The sequence below is a fragment of the Nuphar pumila genome, chromosome 7, assembly GCF_984573655.1.
Source record: "Nuphar pumila chromosome 7, dmNupPumi1.hap1.1, whole genome shotgun sequence".
NCBI lineage: Eukaryota > Viridiplantae > Streptophyta > Magnoliopsida > Nymphaeales > Nymphaeaceae > Nuphar > Nuphar pumila.
The window spans coordinates 36,495,707-36,511,130 of NC_143255.1; the positions used below are offsets into that span (position 1 = coordinate 36,495,707).

Consider the following 15,424-nt stretch of genomic DNA (forward strand, 5'->3'; position numbering starts at 1 on the left):
TAAAATGCATCGCTTTTCGTATCGTTTCCCGCTTCCACTACCTAGTCTGACAACCTTGATTTTTACATTGAAAAAACATGATCCATGGTTTGATCATTAGCAAACAAACTATGCCGGACACATCTATGTGGTTAGATTAAGATGATGCAGCTTGAACCGATGATTTCCAGTTCAATAGTTCTGTACCTTCATTAGTACCAAATATAAACCATATATATATATTTATGTATTTGTATATTTGTATGTATGTACACGTGCATGCATACATGCAGGAACACATGGATGGAATGCACACACACACTCACTCACTCACTATATAGGTGTTATAGTTGCACTTGCCAATTGGGTCTCATATTCCTTTGGAAAATCTTGAGGATTTTTTTTTCATGAGAATGTCACTATAATATCACAATTGTATTTTCTTTCTCAGTTTATCATGATATGTTGGAGTTGTCTTTTTTTATTTAGAATAATTTGAAAATGCAGTATATGGTGTGTGCGATACAGAGAAATGTATATGTCTGTATTTATGTACACGTGTGTCAATAACTCAATATACTTGCATTTGCTTGCCATTTTGTGAAGGAATTTTACAGTCTAGAACCCTGTCTGATTTATATCAAGCTATTAGTATAATTCTCATCCGGCAGCTTCTGAATGATAATGGCTTCTGCTTGATTGCATCTTGTTGAGGGCAGTTCCCTTACTGAAGCTTTCTGCATAGCAATTCTTGAAGCTGCTAGTTGTGGTTTGCTTACAGTCAGCACTAGAGTTGGAGGTGTTCCAGAGGTAAGAGACTATTTTGGTATAATTACCTTTGATTGATCATGAATGGTTTATTATGTTGTTTACAATAATATTTTGCTTGTCACTCTCTATCTTTGGACATGTAGGTTCTACCAAAGGACATGATTGTGCTTGCAGATCCCATACCTGATGACATGGTACATGCGATTAGTAAAGCCATCCTGATGCTTCCGGAGATTGATCCACATTCCATGCATTACCGTGTGAGTCTATTTGGAGCTGCTTATGTTCCACATAACCTTAGTTTTGGACCTTGGAAATTAATTTGTCTTTGTGACAGCTGTTGCAGCATGTTAGCTTATGACGTTAAATTTGCTTTATTAACACATGAAAATATAATATTTGAATTTCACCATGCTACTTTCTACATGTTTGCTTTTGGCTTTCTGTGCTGATACTTATTTTAACTGTTAACCTATTTTCTGACATCAAGTTTTGATGTCAGATGCAAAACTTATACAGTTGGCGTGATGTAGCCAGGAGAACTAAGATCGTCTATGACTCTGCACTGAATTGTGGTTCTGAAAATCTTCTACAGCGACTATCACGGTATAATTGATCATTCTGCTTGTGCAATAGACTTGGCTTTATAATATACTGCATAACTGATTATTTGAGTTGGATTTCTGTTCCCTTCTCACATCTGGATATCTTTGCTGTTCATTCCATTTGGCTTTATTGTTCAAGGAAATTTCTATCAATAAGATTTTACATCTCATATTATAACTTAATATAAGTTTCACCCAGAGTTACCGGAAGCTTCTTAGGTAGGTGGGAAGCTCGGTTCCCGGAAACTCGCTTCGGAAGCGCGACACTCCTCACTTCCGAAACTTCATGGGAATCTCGATTCCCCCACGCTTCTTCTATGCTTCTCACACACATGGTCTATGCTTCCTATATGCTTTTCTCACGTTTCTTTTCATGTTTTTCATGTATTTTCTCTCATGCTTTCACTCACTTTTCATGTACTTTCTTTAAATTACTAACCATCATTGTTAGATTTTAAAACAAATTTAACTCTTTTACTGAAAAATCACGAAATACAAGAACGATCAATTTTATTTTAGTTTTTATTTGTTTCTTGTTCGATTCCTATTCAATTACCATATTGCTTCATTTTTTTTAATATTTTGCTTTTAAATTGATACTTCACTTCCCGCTTCCTATAAATTTTAAAATGCCTCGCTTCTCGCTTCCCGTATTGTTTCCTGCTATCGCTTCCTAGTTTGGCAACCTTAGTTTCACCCCTTTATTCTCTTGTGATCCAGTATATGGTATCACTATATTATCAGTTTGGCCCTTTCAATCTCTTGTGATCCAGTATAATACTATACTGGAGACACAAGAGTGGTATTTGAAGGTTTTGTCCTCTCAATCCTATCAAATTTTCTGTAAGTTCTCAATTATGTGCCCTCTGATTCCATTCTTTTATGCATCTATCCAGTTGCTAACACAATAGTGTCCGTGGGCAGGTGATGTCATCCATCTGAAAAATCATAGAAGAATCCGAGAATCCCACACTGTCATTCTAGTCCTGAGTATCTTTTACTTATGAAATTCTTGATTAAATCCAATTTTTGGAGAATCCAACTGATTTTGAACTGAGCTTTTGTATATTTCCTTAAAAAGAAAATTTCAAGACTTATTTCTTGGTATTTGATGAGTTTACATTGTTTCTTACATTTTAAGATTGATTATTAACTGGGGAACTAATTGGAGTTCCATATAGACCTTTTTGGTTGCTTATTAATTTCTTGTTTTACAATAAGTTTTGACTTTGTAACCACAGACTGTGTTGCTATGGAATTGGCCAGTGGTGTTTTCATGTGGCTTGACACTCTTTGAAGGTTTTCCGGTGTTATTTATGTTTCTGAAGACTTCAATTTCTATTTTCAAGCATGAGATCGGTATTCTACTTGCTACTTAGTTCCTCTCTGTACCTCTTTGTCCTTTAGTTGCCCCTGATTGGTCTGGCTTTGGTACTAGTTTCTTGTGCTACTGTACTTTGTCTGTAGCTCTTGTGCAATATATGTGTAACACCTAGGCTGTATTAGCTCACTGCTGAAGGCAGATTCAAGCTTGATTTTGAAAAAGCAACAGGTTGTATATATATATATATATATATATATATATATATATATATATATATATATATATATATATATATATATATATATGAGTACTAAGTAGCAAATAATTCACTAAATTCATGTTTATTGTCAAACTTCCAAAATAAATCATCTTCCACCCCATTAATGTTCATGTTTGTCAAGTTATTCATCAACTCTCACTCCCTCTCATAGATGATTTTCATACACCATTTTCAACCAAGCATTAAGCAACCAATATGTCCTTACTCCTGGCCAGTAAGTAGACTTTTATATAACTTGTTAATATGGATTCCTGTCCGATCCAATAATCTTTCCAAAAACTCACCTTCGCACCTTTCCCCACCTTAATGCTAATTGTCTCCTTAAATTTGTCCAGGACACTCGCCCATCCCCTTCAAATTTTCTTGGAACCAGAGAGAACAATACTCTAACACAGTTCGCCATGTTTTCTGCAATTGATTACCAACTATATTCTTTTGGGATGACTTAAGTTGTACTACGGATATATACAAGTGATGCTACAGATGACAAGTATCCCAATTAGAGAAAAATGCCATACACCATCCTATTTCATGAACCCAATGAATGATATGACCAGTGCACACGGAAAAGCATAAGTTCATGTTGTCATATTTGTCCTGATGATTAGTTGATGCCATTTATTAAACACAAGCTTTTTGAGTGATTTAACAGAAGTTAATTCGTACGTAAGCAGCAGTGTGTGTTGTACTGCTGACTCACACTATCCATTGATCTGTTTGCCAGATGTCTCTTTTCCCAAGCAAGCCAAAAATGAATGAGCCACTTGGAACCTTCCATTTTCGTCCAATGGCCAGCATCCCCTGGCTTTTACACTGTCTGGGCTTATAAACAAAAATCTCAAGTAAAATGAGGTTTATAGTGATAGATCTGGACTTTTGTAGTGTTGTTGGTGTCTGTTGAGAGTAGGTGGTTTAAAGTTAAATCTTCTTAGTTTTGGAGGTTATTTGAAAAGTTATTAAATATTGGACTTGGATGTAATTTATTAATTTGGACTCTCTCTATTTAACATAGAGAGAGCCCTAATGTCGATTAAGTGAATTAGAATTTTCTCTGTATGTGCTGCCGTCTCTCTCTCTCTCTCCCTTCCTCCTCTCTCTCTCTCTAACCAGGGTTCGGTACAACATCCTATATCATTCTACATGGTATCAAAGCATCGATCGTGGGATCTTACTCGATCGTGATCAAACTGTTGCCGAGTTTCTCCCTGCACCAACGAAGATTTTTTTTCAGGTTAGCTGCTTGTGATTTCTGTGTAAGATCTGATAATAGATCTGGGATTTGACCAAGGTCATGGCCCAGATCTGTCATCAGATCTAAGGAACAGGATGCGTGCCTCTAGTTTCCTATTTTTTTTCGTTCGTGATTCTCTGTTGCCGTGATCTCCCTGTTGCCGTGATTCCCTGGTACCGTGAATCCCTGCCGTGATTCCTTGCCGTGATTTCCTGGTGCCGTGATCCCCTATTGCTGTGATTCTTGTTGCTGTGATTTCCTGCAATCTTCTGGTCGATATTTGTTTATTTCTTGTCGTGACTTCCTGCTATTTGGGAGAAACAGCAATTGCACTTGTTGTGCTGTGCTGGTGATTAAGATATGACTGTCGAGCCCTATATGTCTGGGAACAACCTCTGGTATGATTCAATTTATGCATATACAGAGTTGTGTTGGTCGTGACTTCATGATGTGCTGAAGAAAAATTATATTTTGGAACTATTACTCATGTGTATGGGCTGCTGTTCACTAATGTCGTGGAAACTGTGTTGAGAAAGTAACTTTGTTGTGGGTTGTGGATTCTTATTGTCGTGGTTTTGTGTGTGTGAACAACTGCTGGTTGTCTAACACACGCTATCCCCTGTAGTGGTTGAAGTCTCTCCAGTTTTTGTTTGCTGAAATAGAAGTATATCTTCAGTATGGCTGAAAGTTCGAAATGTGATTCCAAATTGGAACATGTTGGAGAGTATAAGGCATTTGTCAATCCCTTTTCGTATGGATCCTCTGTAAGGTTGAATGAAACTAACTATGCCAGGTGGTCAAGAACGTTCATGATGTCAGTATCTGGACATCGTAGAAAGCATATCTTGCTGGAAGAAGAACCCACTGAAAAATTGGGAAAATATGCTACCTGGGATGAAGATAATGACATAGTTATGTCATGGATCATGAATAGTGTTGAAACCCACATTGCAGATGGTTTAATTTATTATAATACAGCCAAGCAGATGTGGGACAATCTTAGAGATACGTATTCACAAGAGACCAATGTGAGTCGTATCCTGCAAGTCGAACAAGAGATATATAATTTACAGCAGGGAGATCAGACCTTGGCCCAGTATTATGCATCAGTAAAAGCTGCGTTTGAAAGACTCAATGCTCACAGGCCTCTTTGTTGCTCGAAGCAGAAAGATCATCAAGAACAGACTATGGTTGCTCGGTTTCTTACATGTTTATCTTCAGAATTTTCTGTTGCAAAAGTCCAAATGTTGACTGGATCAGATGTACCTACTCTTGCTGATGCATATAATCGCCTTAGTAGACTTGCGATATCTCTTCCACAATCACAGCCTGTGACCCAGTCATCTGCTCTAGTTGCTTCCTCTGGTTATGGATGTGGAAATATTCAGAATATCAGACGACGAGGTCGTGGACGAGGTATAGGAGGCAGAAGAAAGCTTCAATGCACATTCTGTGGAAAATCTGGACATTTAGAAGATCGGTGCTGGGATAAACATGGCAGGCCAACCTCTTCATCATCAAATTCTTATGCTCCTAAAGCAAATGTTACTACTCTGGAGGCAACAAAGGTACATGAAAATATCTCTGCTGGTGACCGTAGTATCACCCTCAGTCGTGCTGAATATGATGAGCTGATAGCCCTTCGTTCTGTGAGTTCCATCCCTCCTGTAGCTGGTGTTGCCTATTCAACAGGAAATCACCTACATCCAACAAACAGTAAGTGGATTATTGACTCCGGTGCATCCAGACATTTGTGTGGAAATTCTCTTGTTTTTTCAGATCTAAAGGATATTAATGCTCATCGAGGAGTCTCATTAGCCGATGGGAGTTCCTCCCCTGTTGTTGGTCAGGGCAATATTTCTATATCCTCCTCATTACAGTTGCAAAACGTTCTTCATGCTCCAAACTTTCCTCTAAGTTTACTCTATGTTAGTTGCCTTATAAAAGAACAAAACTGTAGAGTAATATTTGATCCGATGGGGTGTCATTTTCAGGATTTGCTGACGGGGAAGAAGATTGGTGGAGGCTATGAAGCAAATGGAGTTTACTACCTACATCATCCAATGGGTAATGTTCATGCTGCCGTGGAACATTCATCCAGTCCTGTTCAGTGGCATCGTCGTCTGGGCCATCCTTCATTGTCAAAGCTTCGTTCAGTCTTTCCTCAAATTCCTTCCACCACATCATTTCAGTGTGAAGCTTGTCAACTGGGCAAGCATCATCGAAGCTCGTTCTCTTCAAGTCAGAGTCAGTCTAGTAATAAAGTTTTTGAACTTCTTCATGCAGATGTATGGGGTCCTAGTAAGATTCCTACTAGGACTCAGTGTCGTTACTATTTGGTTATTGTTGATGATTTTTCTAAGTTGTCATGGGTGTTTTTAATAAAGGAACGATTTGAAGTTCCACGTATTATTCAATCCTTAATTCTTGAAATAAAAACTCAGTTTGAATCTTTTGTCAAGATTGTTCGCACTGATAATGCTCTCGAGTTTAAATCAAAAGGTCTGTTACAATTTTACCAAGATAATGGCATCCAACCCCAAACTTCCTGTGCCTATTCTTCTCAACAAAATGGTGTGGCTGAGCGAAAACATCGGCACTTGCTTGATGTTGCCAGGACTATTATGATTCAATCCAATGTTCCTGCGTTATACTGGGGTGATGCGATTACCACTGCTTGCTATCTGATCAACCGCATGCCTTCGTCTTCTGTGGGCGATCAAATTCCATTTCATATCCTAAAACCTAATGCCCCACTCTTTTCTTTTTCACCCAAAATATTTGGATGTGTTTGTTTTGTACACAAACTTGGCCCTGACCGTGATAAATTAGCTGCTCAAGCTACAAAATGCATATTCATAGGTTATCCCAAAAATCAAAAGGGATATCGATGTTATGATCCTATTTCTCGCCGAGAGTATGTCAGTGCGGATATATCTTTCCTGGAATCCACTCCATATTACTCCAGTACCGGTTCTCCACTGCAGGTTGATCCAACTGAGTCTTTTCCTTTACCTATACCTCCTTTTCCGTTGGAGTCTGTGCCCTCACTACCGAACCAAACTTCATCCGCTTCCAGATTTCATAATCCTCCATTGGTATATGTGCGTAGAGCTCCATCTCCGCAAGAGCCTTCATCTTCTTCTTCCCCTGAGGTAAGTTCTACTGACAATAGTGATCTTCATGATGATGATAACAGGCCTATTGCTCTACGAAAGGGGACACGACAATGTACCTTATATCCCATATCTCATTTTGTCTCTGATGTCAGAATTGGAAATCAGATGAAGTCTTTTATTTCAGCCTTATCTGCTGAAACTATTCCACTGAACTATCAGCAGGCAGAACTTGATAAGCGATGGAAACTGGCTATGCAAGAAGAAATGGATGCTTTAGTATCTCAGTATACATGGGATCTAGTTGATTCCCCAACAGATGCTGACATTGTTGGATGTAAATGGGTATATACAATAAAGTACAAATCTGATGGTTCTATTGAAAGGTACAAGGCCAGATTAGTAGCAAAAGGGTATACTCAGACATATGGAATTGATTTCTTTGAAACTTTTTCCCCTGTTGCACGGATGGGTACGATTCGTCTTGTTCTCTCAGTAGCTGTTCAACATGGTTGGAGTTTGTACCAATTAGATGTGAAGAATACGTTTCTATATGGGGATCTATCTGAGACTGTTTACATGCAACAACCTCCAAGATTCGAGGTTGAGGGGGAGTGTCAGAAAGTGTGTAGATTGAGAAAGGCGATTTATGGTTTGAAACAGAGTCCTCGCGCATTGTTTCAAAAGTTGTTTGAAGTGATGTCACGCTTTGGCTTTAATAGGTCAGCAGCCGATCATACACTATTTATCAAGAAAACTAGCTCTGGCATAGTTGTTATGGTGGTATATGTGGATGACATTATTCTTACAGGAGATGATGTGAAAACCATTGAAGCCACAAAGGCTCATCTTCAAAAACATTTTGTTACAAAAGACCTTGGTTCACTGAGGTATTTTCTGGGTATAGAAGTTGCCAGGAGCCGTGAAGGGATGGTTCTGTCTCAACGGAAATATGTTCTTGACTTATTAAAGGAAACATGAATGTTGGGAGCCAAACCAGCAAATATTCCCATGGACCATAAAGTTCAGTTGTTTGAAGAAGCGTAAAAAACGGTTGATAGCAAAAGCTATCGCTCCCTAGTAGGGAAGCTATTGTATGTGACTGTGACCAGACCGGATATTGCTTTAGCAGTAAGCAAGGTTAGCCAGTTTATGGACAAACCAACTGAGGTACACTGGAATGCAGCTATTATGATTCTCAGATATCTAAAATCTTCTCCTGGAAAGGGGTTATTGTTCAGGAAAGGTGGAACTCTGGAGATAGTGGCCTATTCTGATGCTGACTATGCAGGATCTGTAGTGGATAGAAAATCTACCACAGGATTCTGTGTGTTTTTGGGAGACAACTTGATCTCATGGAGAAGTAAGAAACAAAATGTGGTTTCTAGGTCAAGTGCAGAATCAGAATATCGTGCTATGGCCCAAACAGCTGCTGAAATGATGTGGGTTCGTACTGTTCTTCATGATCTTCAGGTGAAGGTTTCATCTCCTATGACCATGATGTGTGATAACAAGGCTGCAACATATATAGCAAACAATCCTGTCTTTCATGAGAGAACAAAGCATATTGAGGTTGATTGTCACTATGTAAGAGATATGGTCCAAGCTGGATATATCAATACCAAATATCTTAAGTCAGAAGATCAAGTTGCAGATATGTTTACAAAACCCCTTGCTAGACCAAATTTCTCAAAATGTTGTGACAAGCTGAACATGATTGATATCTATGCTCCAGCTTGAGGGGGAGTGTTGAGAGTAGGTGGTTTAAAGTTAAATCTTCTTAGTTTTGGAGGTTATTTGAAAAGTTATTAAATATTGGACTTGGATGTAATTTATTAATTTGGACTCTCTCTATTTAACATAGAGAGAGCCCTAATGTCGATTAAGTGAATTAGAATTTTCTCTGTATGTGCTGCCGTCTCTCTCTCTCTCTCTCTCTCTCTCTCCCTTCCTCCTCTCTCTCTCTCTAACCAGGGTTCGGTACAACATCCTATATCATTCTACAGTGTCGAACTCCATTTCCATCATGAGAGGCAAACAAATACATATTCCATGTAATAATGTATTTTGTTGCAGAGTAGATGGAAAATAGTAGTCATTTATTGTGCTTTTGTAGTCTGCAAATGCAATAAGGCTGTTTTCTTTAAGTGCTCCACAAGGTCTGGGATGGGTTATTAACTTATCATCAGGTTGGATTCAGAATTGCATCAGGATTTTCCTGGTCCCACCAAGTTTGCTTGTGATTGGGTTTGGGTAGGGTCTCAATCATCTGTGCCTAGACCTGTATCTAGATCAATGGGAATGTAGAATATAATATGTCCTGAAAAATTGATTTATGCACTTTTGGTGTCATGATCTCAAGGTTGAATTCATTGTGATGCATTATCTGGATCAGGTGGGTGAAATCATATGTGCAATTCAGTCTCAATTATATTTGAGACTATTCTAATTCATTCACTTCCAAGTTAGCCTTTATCTTAGCTATATCAGTTTACAACAATGTGGATCAACTATATCCAGCTTGAACCCAAATCTGTTGACAGCTTTGCTGCAACATTTCCCAAAGTTTCCAATATCTTCTAAGCACCACAAGTTGAAGACATACAATTGGGTTTGTTCTTCATCCTAGATTATTAAATATCTTTATGCTTAATATGGATAAATTCTTCTGAAAGTATGCTAATTTTCTTTTCATATGTTAAGATTATTAAGAGCTTGTTCTGCTTTAATTTTATGTAGGTACTGCAGGTGTGGTGCTTGGGCAGGAAAACTCTTTTGCTTGGTTATGATTCTAGATTTCTTGTTGTGGTGTTTCTTAGAAATGTGGCAGGTAGATAGTGTCTTCTCTTGCGCTGCACTTGAGTGATTGGATGATTCACCTTTTCTTTTGCAGTTTTTTTGTTCTTTTGTTATTCTTTGGTACATGCAAATAGAATGCTAATTATGGTTAAATGTTTCTGAAAGTTGTTTTACATTGGTAGAGAAGTCTAAGTATATAGTTATTCACAATGGTTAATTATTTTCTGTTATTATGTTCTCTTGCATCAGCCATCAGGGGATATAGAAAAGGTTCCCGATCTTCTGCCGTCATACGAACATTGGCATGTAGATGGGCAATGCGATGAGAGCCTCAATTAGTAGTCAAAATGGTAGATGAAGCAACCAATGGAACCTCAATTGGGAAGACAATGGGAAATAAACTCCATTTTTATCATGCACATTCTATAGCTATGTGCTGATTGATATCTTTCAACAGTATATGAAAACCTTAGGGTAAGTTAAAAGGTTATTTATTTCATGTTTTATTTTTTAATTGATAAATGCTTATTTTTTATGTGGTGCATTTTGTTGCATAATTGTAAAATTAGGCCTTTAGGGTGGATCTTCTATGTTTTTACTCCTGGTCATGTTTTCTTGAAGCATTTGTTGGGCGTTAGAGATCACCATAGGTTCCCTGCCTATGTTACTGGTGGTAGTTTGTTTATGGGTCATAATAAAGATATCTACCTATGACATCATCACTTGGAGCATTGTTCCGTTGAGTATAAATAATCGTTGCAACTTAAAATGAGAAACAAACATTTTATTATAATCAATAATCATAAATACGATTTTAGTTAAGATTAAAAATAAGATCAAACTTATTTAAATAAGCAACCAAATCTGCCAAAACAGAAATCGTTTGATTGTCATGCAATTTCGGTCATGAAAGAGAAGAAATATGCTTTTGGCTTAAAAAGACAAAATTTAAATAATTGGGTAAGTTTTCCAATGCATCAAAAATCATTAATTCTTATATACGGTTGCAAAGTTATGGCTTTCGCAAGCTGACAAGTGCTATCCGATTTCGGGTATGATCCAACCGAAATATATGTATAGGATTCAAGTATGAATTTGAATAATTTATATATATATATATATATATATATATATATATATATATATATATATATATATATAATGACATTAAGAAAGAAAGAAAGAGAAATCGAATATTTTGCTGGCCAAAGCTTACAAATTCATGTTGATTGAAAAAGAAAAACATAGGGCATAGGGTTAGATCAACTTACTTTAACTTGAACCATTGTCAAAATAGAATCGGGCTCAAGCTTTTGTGTCTACCTTAAGTTTAAGAGCATACTAAATGGGGCGGACCTGAGCTTGCCTCTTGGCTACATGGCACAAGGCTACCTAGAAGGATTTCTCCATAGCTCCTCCCTAAAGTAAGACCCTCTATTTATAGAGTACGGACTCTAGTCTCCCATCAAGAAAATGAGTCTTAGTTGATGTCAACATCCAACCACACTTTTAATTGATAAGATCATCCCTGAATAAGTGATATTTTTACTTAAAATAAGACTAAAGGTTGTAGAGATTTTAAGGACACAAAAACAAAATTTAACAAACATAATAATTACAAACATGTATAAAAAACAAGATTTAAAAAAATATGTTTGGCAAATCACGACTTTGACTTAATATATCCATATCTACTAGTATACTTTTTTGGATCACATTGAAAGAATACTAGATGTTTGACTTAATATAATGCGTTTATGCTAGTTACCATTACGAGCATAAAAAAACTTTTCTCACCTAGTACATAAATTAACGGTACCAATATAGGACACATTGATTGTCTAAGACCAAAATTCATGCAGTCAATCCTATCTCGAGGGTTAATCATTGTCTCTCAATAGGGTTGCATGTCCCCGCACATATTAAATTGCCTAATTGATATAGTGACAATGTTGGGTCTACTGCAAACATGTGTGTTGCATGCTCCACGATCTCTGTCGGGTCCTTAGGTGATTTCTCCATTGAATGGGTCTATCTCTTGAAGGCCTCATATTCAAGAGACTATTGCAAAAAAAAGAATAAGATACCAAAATTGGTAAAATCATGATAAGATCTTGCATAAGTCATAGTTGCATGCAATATCGGAACAACGGATTATGAACATAATCATGGCCATGTTTAAATATCCATGGATTTCATCAAAAGTTATGCAAGGCCATATCAAATTTTGAACAGTGACAACCTCAGTGCACTATATATGACAATCAGTCTTGTTTCAGAGCCGGTCAAAACACATCTATCATTACTTGTGGGAAAAGATGACTCAAAATACCCTTATCACTAAGTTTGTGTCATCTTCAGGCCGGCTTGCAAATATTTTTACAAAGTCTCTTCCAAAGGCTCAAATTTTCAGCTTGAAGATCAAACTTGGCCCATGCTTCCGGCCAAGTTTAAAGAGTCATAGAAAGATAGAAAAAGAAAGGAAAGAAGGTGTAAGTCAAGAGAGAGTTATGGAGGCTAAGAAAAAGGTAAAAATGAGAAAATGAAATCTCATGCAACGTGACCTAAGGACTGGTTTTGGCAGGCTTTTGTTTCCACTGGGTGAATGTCTATCTTGCTCATCATCTCTTGTAACTGCTGATATCCATCTGCTTCTGCTCTATCTCTTTGGCTCCTCTGCAGCCATTATCATTGTATATATTTTCCTGTTTTCTCCTCCTTTGAATATAGTGAAAACTGGCCCAGCCGAACCATGTTAATTTATCATCTTGTGTGTTCTCTTTGCTCTGAATCTCTTTATCTAGCTAGGTTGCACCATGACTTTATAGTTAGATATTATAAGTGACATTATCAAATGACCTTAATAGGTCCTTCATATCATCCCAAATGTGTAGGACAAATAATATTCAAATTTATATGAAAAATGGATGTTTTACACAAATTATTGATTTTCGAGTCTTAAAGCACTTGTTAGAATTGTGTTGATTGATTTTTTTTATGATGAGGAACCCTCACCAAAGCAATGAAAATCCCAGGTGAGGCTGCACAACCAGCCTTAGTTGTCATAGGAGATAGGCGGAGCCTAGGCGGTGAACCCCTAAAAAGGCTTAGGCAATACCCAAAATTAAAAAATTAAAAAAAACATAAAAAAATATAATAAGAAACATGTATACAACATAAAATCAATCAATAATAAGCAATAAACAAATAATATGTCATTGAACACTGCAAAACAATTATATTACATAACCTTAACCTTCTCAAACAAATTAACAATTGAATAAACAAACCATACAACTAACAATGTAAATGAATAATACACAAAAAATAAAGTCATGAATACAAAAAAAATAACAACAATAGACATAATACAAACAACAGACAAATAATGTCTTCTTATTCTTCTCAACAATAGACATAATACAAGCAATAAACACATAAGTTGTATTTTCTAAATTCTTCTTCTCCCCTTCGAAGAAGACAACAAATGATATGTCTTCGAAAAAAAAATCTTGAAAAAAAAAATTCAAAAAAAAAGCCTAAGTGGTGACAACCTAGGTGGCAAAATAGGGTCCCACCGCCCAGACTTGATCGCCCAAGTGGTGGGGTTGCGCCTAGGTTACCTAGGCCGCCCAGGCAGCGCCTTTGACAACTAAGTAACCACCATGCCTTACGTGGTCCACCTCTAAAAGCTACAAACAACCCATGCGCCAGCGGGTGTTGATTGATGCAGCATCAACAATTGCAAGTAGTTGAAGGTTAGAGCAAACGTATAATTGGACCCCCTGGAGTTCCATACGGATGCCTAATTGGTGCATGATATTAGTTGTCATAATATAGACATCATATTTCTTTGTTATCATAAATGTATATTGAAATTCATTCATTGGCTTTATGCCATGTATTTTTTTTTAGTTTATTACACAAAGAAATAGCTCCCAAGTTCAAAGTCCTGGCTGCACTTGTCTTAGCCTGCCTACCTACAATTGCTATCCTAACAGCACAAAACTCCTTGCTCCCCCCCCCACAACCCTTAGGGAGCTTCCTGCTTTGCCTTGAGGAGGGAGTTCCCATACAAGGCCTCAAAACTCGGGGTAGGAAGAGACCTCTCTATCCATGAGCCAAGACCACGTGGATGATCTCTTGGGGTCAGTTTTAGAAATGGATGCAAGGAAAAATATATAAACTATTAGGTCAACAGTCTTAGATAAACTAAAAGGTAATTTGTGAGTTTGTCAAGCATGCAACTAGAGCATAAATAAAATAAAATGCAGTTTATTTTCAGGTAAAAATATTAGGATATTCGAGCCTGCAATGCTATATGTCAGAGGAAGTATCTTTCTAAGCATGAAACGTCCCTACTCCTTTCCTTTGTTCTTCGTGTTCTTGGTTTCAGATGTATAGTCTTCACTTTGTCTCTTTAAGAGGGTAGCCCTATTCTTCAGATCCTTAATATAGACACATGTGGAGTGAAATTCAAATATACAATTATTATCATGTATAAATCGATCAATATAAAGTAAAATTTTCTTGACTTGAAGAACAAGAACATCTCTTAGAATAAAAGACCTATCTTTCGAGGAGAGTTTTATATTACATGTCGTGGATATAGAGAGATTAACACTATTACCAACGATAACTGAATATGAACTTTGATATTCCACCATATCTGTCATACCCTCTTCTTTTGCTGTCATATGATGGGTGGCGCCTGTATCTGAGTACCAGTTAGAGTTTTCAACGGAGGACATGTTTAAGAAAACAGTAAAAACTTTAGAAATATCCTGATACTGTTTTATGGTATGATTTCTTTGGCCACAAAACTGCTAAATAACTCTGCTGATTTGAATTTTCTTTTTCCTTATTATGATTAAGTCTGACCTAATTATTTTCTGTAAGAAAACCATGACCATGACCATCAACATTTTTAGAATTTTTGCCTCTGCCGCTACTTCTACTTCCTCTAAAATATCCTGAAAAAACCTAATTATGATCTTTGCCTTGTTGAGCAAAGAAGGTCGTAGAGTCTTGAGAGGATCTCTGACTTATCAACTGGATATTTTTTTCTTGATTTAACAACATATCATATAATTTATTAAAAGATGACAACTTATCAAGCATAGTAATAGTGGTAATAAAGCTCTCATATTCATGAGTGAGTCATTTAAGGTACAATGCACCAAATCATCATTAATCATGATTTCATTAACAATACTTAGAGAATCGACAAAAAAAATAACATGAATTAATATTGTCATGAATTTTTCTCCCTTGTTAACATCTTGGAGATCTTTCTTCATTTTTACGAATCTAAGGCTA

At 36.9% G+C, this 15,424-nt stretch overlaps 1 protein-coding gene across 5 annotated transcripts in view; it reads left to right on the plus strand.

The window, feature by feature from the left end:
• Positions 1-15,424, plus strand: part of SETH2 (UDP-Glycosyltransferase superfamily protein) — a 32,462-nt gene that overhangs the window by 9,276 nt on the left and 7,762 nt on the right. For 2 of the 5 annotated variants that reach the window (XM_090012283.1, XM_090012285.1), the window contains 5 exons: positions 699-789; positions 894-1,010; positions 1,253-1,356; positions 10,046-10,136; positions 10,355-10,637. In XM_090012283.1, coding sequence (XP_089868409.1) covers positions 699-789; positions 894-1,010; positions 1,253-1,356; positions 10,046-10,136; positions 10,355-10,444 — 493 coding nt within the window. In that variant the 3' untranslated portion in view covers positions 10,445-10,637. Of the gene's footprint in view, positions 1-698; positions 790-893; positions 1,011-1,252; positions 1,357-10,045; positions 10,137-10,354; positions 10,638-12,466; positions 12,783-15,424 lie in introns of those variants that run through there. The other 3 variants (XR_016433064.1, XR_016433065.1, XM_090012284.1) reach the window with 3 other exon arrangements.